The sequence below is a fragment of the Gopherus flavomarginatus genome, chromosome 1 (assembly GCF_025201925.1).
Source record: "Gopherus flavomarginatus isolate rGopFla2 chromosome 1, rGopFla2.mat.asm, whole genome shotgun sequence".
Classification (NCBI taxonomy): Eukaryota; Metazoa; Chordata; order Testudines; family Testudinidae; genus Gopherus; species Gopherus flavomarginatus.
Genome location: NC_066617.1, coordinates 153,056,951 through 153,065,901, shown reverse-complemented (window position 1 = coordinate 153,065,901; position 8,951 = coordinate 153,056,951). Strand labels below are relative to the sequence as shown.

At 44.9% G+C, this 8,951-nt stretch overlaps 1 protein-coding gene across 6 annotated transcripts in view; it reads right to left on the bottom strand.

Annotated features, from left to right (window-relative positions):
- Positions 1-56: 56 nt before the first annotated feature.
- LOC127046499 (rap1 GTPase-activating protein 1-like) overlaps positions 57-8,951 on the bottom strand; it is a 58,763-nt gene continuing 49,868 nt past the window's right edge. For 4 of the 6 annotated variants that reach the window (XM_050943648.1, XM_050943612.1, XM_050943639.1 and 1 more), the window contains 4 exons: positions 8,565-8,667; positions 1,562-1,647; positions 1,325-1,394; positions 61-141 (listed from right to left, as the gene is read on the bottom strand). In XM_050943648.1, the coding sequence (XP_050799605.1) occupies positions 1,371-1,394; positions 1,562-1,647; positions 8,565-8,667 (213 nt within the window). In that variant the 3' untranslated portion in view covers positions 61-141; positions 1,325-1,370. Of the gene's footprint in view, positions 142-1,324; positions 1,395-1,561; positions 1,648-8,564; positions 8,668-8,951 lie in introns of all 6 variants that reach the window. The other 2 variants (XM_050943622.1, XM_050943630.1) reach the window with 2 other exon arrangements.

The window sequence follows — 8,951 nt, the reverse complement described above, 5'->3', positions numbered from 1 at the left end:
TTTCGTGGTTGGTTTTCTGGTTGCTTTTGACACAACCATCACTGGAGGAAGCAGAAGGGCCAGCAGTCTTGGGAATCCAGCTTTTCTCCTCTGAATCTCTAAGGCGAGGAGTAGCCAGGCCCTTCACTTCAGCAGCAAATCCTGAGAGAGAGACAACCAGACACACAGTAAAAGCAAGTTCCCCTCACCCAAATCTCAGAGCTACCACTCCTCTGAAGGGACCATCTGGCCTCACTTGTTCTGTCTACTCCTCAACCTGACCACCTCCCTCCATCCCAGAGCTGGTCCTTCCCCTGAAGATGTTAGTCTAAGTAATGTTTTGTTTAGGCATTTTCAGAATGAAATATTTAGATATTTCAATTCTAAATGACTTTGTGCTGATGTTTGCTTCAACTTTATTTTTAAAAATTGACAAACATTTAAAAAGCTCAAAAGCCAGATAAAATGGTTTGTTGAGCCCAAAACAATTTTTTTTCCTGACTTTTCAGAAGGGCCAGTAAACTGAAAATCAGCTATTTGCTCTAAATACACTGTACTTACTTCCCCATGAGTGTTTCCTCTGCCACCCCATCCCTCCCACGGTTCTGTTGCTAAGTCTGCAGTCCCTGAGGGGAGTGTGTCACAGTCTGACCTCCACACCACCCATGGGGCACTGTGCTATTTTGCTGTCAGGTCAGAGAGAGGAAGTTTGTCACCTGGATAACTCACTCACCAAGATATTAACAAAACCAGAGAAACTGCTCCCACGGCATCTCAGAACCCCGAGGGCCCCTGCTGCTCAGAGTGCTCTCTCTAGCTCTGCCACCACTCACCCTATTATAGCTGTCTAGTAGCTCCTAGTCACATTATGCCTATCTGAATAAGCTGTAACACTGTCACAGAGAAGCACATTGCACCAATGGACAGACATGCAGACAGACACAAAACTAGCCGGTGAGCAAGAGATGGTTCAGCAAAATAAGAAAACCCTGGGAACCATGGGGGATGTCTGAGCAAGTGGGAAACTTAAAAGAGCATTTGGGGGAAAGGGGGGCAGCTCTAAGAAGGGGCCAGAGTATGATGAGGCAGGGAGAGGTGGCTGGGAAAGGTTATGTTATTGAGTGGGGTGCAAAGAAGTTGCCAGAGAAGGGGGCTCAGCTAAATGTGTAGGGGCACAGGGAGTTGGCCATGGAAGGGGTGGGAACCACTAGGATGTTGCTTCACTGTGAATCTGCCTTGTGGAAGGGTGGGGGCGGGGAAAAGGCCCCTTCTCATCCTTCACAGTTCAGCCACCTGCCTCCAACCCTCCATCCAGGGGCATGAAGGCTCCTAGTGTGTCAGTTACCTGTGCATTACCTAGCATGCACCGTGACACCCCTCCAGCGATGACATCACACACAGCACAAAATGGAGGCCTGTAGAACAAGGAAATGGCAGTTCTTTAACCTTCCCTGAAGCATTGTCCCCATGCACCCTGGCCTCCTGAGCACACAAAGCCCCCTGCACCAAGCCCAGCTCCTCCCTGCCCCATGATCATCTGGGTGTTGGTGAAGATGGAAGCACATGGAGGCCTGGCACATACCGGGCTGTAACGCTGAGCATCTGCCTTGCTGCCTTTCCCCTTCTCTATGGAGCCTGTGGCGTTGCTAGAAGGGAGCAGTCGGGTTACTAGAAGAGAGCCAAGCATACAAGAAAATGAGCTCTTCCAGGAATGGGAAAAACAGTTGTCACCCCAATCTGTGATCCATAATCTGTCTCCACCCATTAGCCATCACCCCCACCTTTCTGATCCCTACAACCTCTTGCGTTGTCTGGTGAATTTCCCTGCATGTGGCATAGCTGCTCTCCAACAGTTCTTAATTTGATCCAGGGCTTGCTAGAGTTGAATTCCAGCACCTCTAAGCGTGACAGTTCAGATCCCCAGCAACTGTGGGGTTGCTGCGTCAGTTATGAAAGTATAAACATTACTTGAGCCCTGGCACCTTTCATTACAAATTAAGCACTGTCGCCAACCACTCCAAATGTGCATAGTCTGGCCCCTCATTTCAACCTCACTACCCCTGTGTCTCTGGCTACAATTACACACAGAAAACTATTTTAAAAGAACATTGTTAAAGTTGTAAAGTGAGGCAATGCTAGAATTAAGGCTGCCTGTGCAGCCTTAGTTCAGCCTCCTAGTGCATGTGCATAAATATTTAATCACATTTTTTCCACAGGACCCTTGCCTCTTTCAGTACACAGGATGGATAGTGTTCAGTTAACGTTTTGGTTTCTCTGTGTTGTTCAGTGTGTGGTTCCAGGGCTTATTTACTGCACACTACTTAAACACTCTTCTGAATTCAATATTATTAATTTCTTCAGGGGCTTTCCTATGGTGCTCTTCGCTACAGTACCTGAGTGCTTCCCAGACTATAATCAATTTATCTTCATGACACCCCTGTGAGGTTGTGGGGTGATATTAGCCCCATTTTAGATGCTGGGAACTGAGGCACAAAGAGAATCGTTAGAATTGTCCATTAATTTTGGCGGCCCAATTGAGACTTATAGCAGTTCATATGTTCAAAGCACAGCTCTTATAGATTTTAGCCCTTCTGCAAATCAGACCCCAGGATCTCACACTGAGCACCTAGAAAATGAGGAACACACAATCAGTGACCACCTGGGAAAAGTTTCATTTAAGTGACTTGCCCAGTGTGAAATAAGACAATAATTCCTGCAGCATATCTTTTTTTAAAAAAATCCAATCTTGGTTTAAAGATTGCCAGTGATGGAGAATCTACAACCTTTGGTAAATTGTTACCATGGTTAAAGTTAAACATTTATGCCTTATTTCCAGTCTGAATTTGTCTAGCTAAAACATCCAGGCATTGGAGCATGTTATACCCATGTCAGCTAGATTGAAGACCTTATTATTAAACATACAAAAAGTAATTTTCCCCCTGCTGATATTCACACCTTCTTGTCAATGGTTGGAAATGGGCCACCTTGATTGCATTGGCCTTGTTAGCACTACAAAATTAATTTTCCTTCGTTATTCACCCCTTCCTGTCAACTGTTGAGAATAGGCCACTTCCACCTTAATTGAATTGGCTCGTTAGCATTGGCCTGCCACTTAGTAAGGCAACTCCCATCTTTTAATGTACTATAATATATATTCTGCTTATTGTTTTTTTCACTCCATGCATCTGATGAAGTGGGTTTTAGCCCAAATAAATTTGTTAGTCGCTAAGGTGCCACAAGAACTCCTCACGGTTTTTAATTAAATATTTGTATCCCAAGTAGATACATATAGATTGTGATCAAGTCATCCATTAATCTTATCTTTGTTAAGTTAAATAAATTGAGCTCCTTAAGTCTATCACTATACAGGATGTTTTCTAATATCATTCAGGTGGCACTTCTCTGAACCCTCTCCAATTTATCAGCATCCTTCTTGAATTGTGGACACCAGAACGGGACACAGTATTCCAACAGTGGTCGCACCTGTGCCAAATACAGAGGTAAAACAACCTCTCTACCCCTACTCAAGATTCATAGAAGAATCATAGAATCATAGAAGATAAGGGATGGAGAAGACCTCAGGAGGTCATCTAGTCCAACCCCCTGCTCAAAGCAGGACCAACACCAACTAAATCATCCCAGCCAGGGCTTTGTCAAGCCAGGCCTTAAAAACCTCTAAGGAAGGAGATTCTACCACCTCCCCAGGTAACCCATTCCAGTGCGTCACCACCCTCCTAGTGAAATAGTGTTTCTCAATATCCAACCTAGACCTCCCCCACTGCAACTTGAGACCATTGCTTCTTGTTCTGACATCTGCCATCACTGAGAACAGCTTAGCTCCATCCTCTTTGGAACCCCCCTTCAGGTAGTTGAAGGTTCCTATCAAATCCCCCCTCACTCTTCTCTTCTGCAGATTAAATAAGCCCAGTTCCCCCAGCCTCTCCTCATAAGTCATGTGCTCCAGTCACCTAATAATTTTCATTGTGTTCTGCTGGACTCTCTCCAATTTGTCCCATTTATACATCCCAAGGATTGCATTAGCTCTTTATGGCCACAGCATTGCACTGGAAGCTCACGTTCAGCTGATTATCCACCCCACTCCCAAATCTTTTTCAGAGTCACTGCTTCCCAGGATAGAGTCACCCACCCTATAAGTATGGCCTACATTCTTTGTTATTAGATGTATACATTTACATTCAGCCATATTAAAACACATACCGTTTGCTTGCACCCAGCTTACTAAGTGATCCACACCACTCTCTATCAGTGACCTTCATTATTCCCTTCATTATTTTCCATTACCCCAATTTTTGTGTTATCTGAATACTTTATCAGTGATTATTTTATGTTTTTTTCCTAGTCATTAACAAAAATGTTAAACAGCATAGGGCCAAGAACTAATCCCTGTGGGACTCCACTAGAAACACACCTGTTTAATGACGATTCCCCATTTACAATTACATTTTGAGACTTATCAGTTAGCCAGCTTTTACTCCATTTAACGCGTGCCAGTTTAATTTTATATTTTTCCAGTTTTTTAATCAAAATGTCATGTGGTACCAAGTCAGATGCCTTACGGAAGTCTGTTACATCAACACTATTACATTTCTCAACCAAACTTGTACTCTTATAAATAAAAGATATCAAGTTAGTTAGTTTGACAGGATCTGTTTGCCATAACCCATGTTGATTGGCATGAATTATATTACCCTCCTTTAATTCTTTATGAGGCTGCTATCAGCCACTTCATTAGCTTGCCTAGGATCACTGTCAGACTATAAGCACCCAAGTCATCCCGTTTACCCTTTTTAAATAATTGCCCAGTGTTAGTTTTCTTCCAGTCTTCTGGAACTTCCCCAGTGTTCCAAGACGTATTGAAAATAAACATTAACAGTCCAGCAAGCTCCTCAGCCAGCTCTTTTAAAACTCTTGGATGAAAGTTATCTGGGCCTGTTGATTTTAAAAGTGTCCAACTTTAGTAGCCTCTGTTTAAAATCCTCCTGAGATACTAATGGACTGCGAAATATGTTATCATATTATATGACTGACTACACCCCCCCCAACTAGAGAACAAATATTTTTGAACACTTCTGCCTTTTCTGCATTATTATTGATAATAATCATGATAATTTATTGTTCTTAATTCTGCTGGCCATAGAGTTCTCTTTGTGTCCCTTTGCTTCCCTTATCAATTCTCTATATTTGCAAGACTCTGATTTATATTCATTACTGTGAACGTCTCCTTTCTTTCATTTTTAATAGCTGCCTTCATTTCCCCTCTAAACCATGTCAGTTTTTTATCCAATGTGGTCGTTTTCCGTGTTTGTTGGATTGTGGCTTTTTGGGCATCTAGTATTTATGTACAGAGCCAGTATTAACTGGCCAGTATTAACATTACTGCCAGGCTCCTATATAGCCCTGCAAGGAGGGATGTTTGCCTGCTGTTCTGTCCTGACCCTACACATGGAATTGACCTAATTTCTGAGAACCCATGTAGCCCCGTATGGTGGCATGCTGTGTGGGTTCTGGCTCCAACCTCTGTTGATATTGGTGCTGGGCTCTTACATAGACTTGCATGAAGGGATGAACTGTTGCTTCAGCAAACATAACACCTGGTTCTAACCTTTCTAGTCCCCAATATCCTGGCAGAGAGAAATGCTCAGCTTCCGGGAAGAGTCCGGGATCCAAATCCAGAATTCATTCATTGCCTTGATGCACTAGGTTAGTGGAGCACTGCCACCAAGCACTTAAAGCCTCATTCTACCCCAGTATTAACATTAGGGCCAGACTCCTCTTTGCCCCTCCAGGAAGGGGTATTTTCCTGCTGTTGATTCCTTGAGGCCTGGCTCTGTACACATGGAATGGACCTAATTCCTGGGCTCCTACATAGTCCTGTAGGGCGGGATGCTCTGGAGACCCTGCAGCCTGACTCCATCCCTGAAAGTGATATGTGGTTTCCTAGCTGGCTGCTGAGGAGAATGTGCTATTGTGGTAGCTGCTAATTACTCCTAGTCCCCATGTTGCTGCTGGAACTACCCACCACCCCTCCTACCTGCTGAACTTCAGGGCAGAGAAGAAGAATTAAACAAACAAAACAAAAAACATCCTACAATGAAATTGGCATTTGGAGCTGCTCCTCCCTACTTCATCCCTTTGCGGCACCAATCTGCTTGTTTGTTATTGCACTGGAAATCTCTGCCGTGTTTTTCAGTAAAATGTTACTTCCTTTCCCTCTTAAGGACTCTGCACTGACTGGGACGGGGTGGGAGTCCCTAGCTTGTGTTGTATATTTCCCAGACAATCATTGAATTACAATGGAGTAAGGTTGGAGAGATCAGAGAAGCATTTTAGGGTGAAAAAATATTACAGAGATGATGTAATTATCTCCAAAACAAGCATTATGTCCCCAGCAGATTCAGTTCAAGTTAAACTTCAAAGACAGGCAACCATGTTAAGATCTGAAATGCTAAATTAGGACTCCCAAATAACTTTAATTCTGCCCTAGACAGAGACATCAGAGGAAACAATATGGAAAAACAATGTCTCCAAAAGTCAGTTTAGTCTAATGTGGGATCACAAACTCTGCTAGGCATCCATCTTAATTGTATGGTTGCTGCATGGTATTACTAGAGGGCAGAGTTAATATTCTCTGGAGCTTTACGTGAACCAAATCCTACAAAAACTGGTCCACACCATCCCAGTATGAGCTGACACCATGGAGTTTCAGAGTTTTACACACTGAACTGCTGACCTACTTCACAAATTGGCATAGTTGTAATAGATCACTAATAGCTCTAATTTCTCAGGTTCTCCTGCGCCTCCATGTTCCAGAACACCAGCCCTGTACAAGTCTGTTCTCCTGCCATACACCTCACACCATCTCCTCTTCCCCGCTACTCCCAGTAACACCAGACCAGTTGAGGTAGGGACCTGAATGCCACCCAACATACTACCATTGCCAGGGCACTACAAGGGCTATGATGAAAGAGACACATTGCTGCTGCTATGGAAACCCTGAGGCCTGGCTTCATCCCCTAACTTAGTGTCAATGTTAGCCTGATATATGGCCTTGCAGGGAGGAAAACTACTGTTACTGCAGAGACTGATGTCTGGTTCCATTCCCCAGGCCCAGTTTCCATTCTTCGGGCTTCTCATCCCAGTCATCTTGCTCAGCCAGTCCTAGTCTCCTCCTTCTAACTCCTCATACAATTTGTCCCTCTCTTCCTTCCTCCATCCTCCCCTGCAAACCGGCTTCCAGTCCTAATCTCCCTCCCTAAGCTACTTATCCCATCTCATGTTCCCCAGCCAGGCCCTCCCTAGCTCCTTGGCCCAGTCTCTATGCATAACCAGTCCCAACCTGCCCCCTCCACTCACAGTCACAGTTTCCTCCCCCCTGCAGTCCCAGTCTCACTAGACTCCTTGTCCCAATATTCTCTTTTCCATCTCCCCATCCAGCTCTTGGCCCCTCTGCATTCTAATAAAATGGCTTCCTTTTCCATGCAGCCTGGGTTTCTGTCAGGGAGGGGGGGCAATGTCACTCACAGAACAGGAGAAACAGGTTGTCTGCTCTTAGTTCCAGTGCCCCAGCCCTGCCCCAACCCAGTCTAGAGCAGCTGGAAGCATCAACAACAGGGGAAGTCAGTCTGAGCTCCTGTAGCCCTGGGTTGGTATATGCTGCATTGCTCCATGGAGGTGGCACAGGTGCAGTCCTGTCACGTGCAGAAGATGAGAGGGGACAGAACATGCTCAGTCACTCTGTGGAGATGGCGCATGCTAGGAGGGGATGCAGTATGCTCAGGGACAATGGACTTTTCAGAGATTTTAGTTGTTAAGCTCTAGCAAGTGTGTGCTGAGCATGTGCAAACTGTGATTTTTTTCAAAGGTTTTTAATCTGGCCAAGTTTGATTGGATTCTCACAGGGATAGCGGAAGTCACATCCCTGACACTCTCCTGCTCCAAATTTTAATCCCTGCCTGCTCCAAACCATGGGGGCACAAGAGCTGTTCTGAGAAAAAGTCTCAATTTTTTTTAACATGGGCAAAAAAAGGTAATCTAATTGTTAGAAACGGGAGGAACCAATTTCACTGATTTCCCCCCGTCCCCTTTCCCCAATCAGCCTGAGGCAAACACCCAGCATTGGCAATGTCAGCCCAAACAGTTAAAGTCTGGCAAAGTTACAACCAAATGAAAACAGGGTCTTATCATGGGAAGTGTCAGGCGACCATAATAGCAGACAGGTCTGCAAGCCCTGTCTATAATCTCTCTCTGTATACACACATATCTATATTCGGTCCACAGGATTTACCTAAAGTCTGTCCCTGCCCCCATCTCCCCACTCCAATATGTATCAAAGCATTTATACGGTGCACATCCTAAGTGCCCCCATCCTAAACTCTCTCCCACATCTCCCTGTCTCCTTTCTTTATACTCCCTCACTAGTTCGAATTCCTCTCCTGCCCTTTGCTGCTCCACTTCACCTCCCTGCACTCCTCCCATTCTGGGTATTGAGAACAGGTGCTACTGCTGTCTCTTTACCTCTCCACATCCTCACATGTTCTAGAGAGGGAGGTAGGAGCACAGTTTACCTGGTGAGCTAGCACTACTGGGTGTGCCCACACTGTCATCCAGCCACACACTCTGAACCAGGGAATCCCGCTTCTGAGGACCCTCAAGAGAGCACATCAGCTCCTGGAGAGGGGAAAGAAGGGATATTTTAGGAAGGCACTTTGTAAACATGGACAAACCCAGGGACACAGAAGAAAGTAGTATTTAAAGAAAGGGGGATCTCTCAGGAGAACACAACTGGATTGGTGAATCTGGAGTATGGAGGGAGGGGACTCTCTTGTGGAACTGTTGTATTAATTTTGATGGACTAAATGGGCCCAAAAAGTCACTGCTATTGTGTCACTGTCCAACATTAAACAATTCAGCATTTGGTATACAGGGACCTCAGCCTACTTAGTAACATGGCA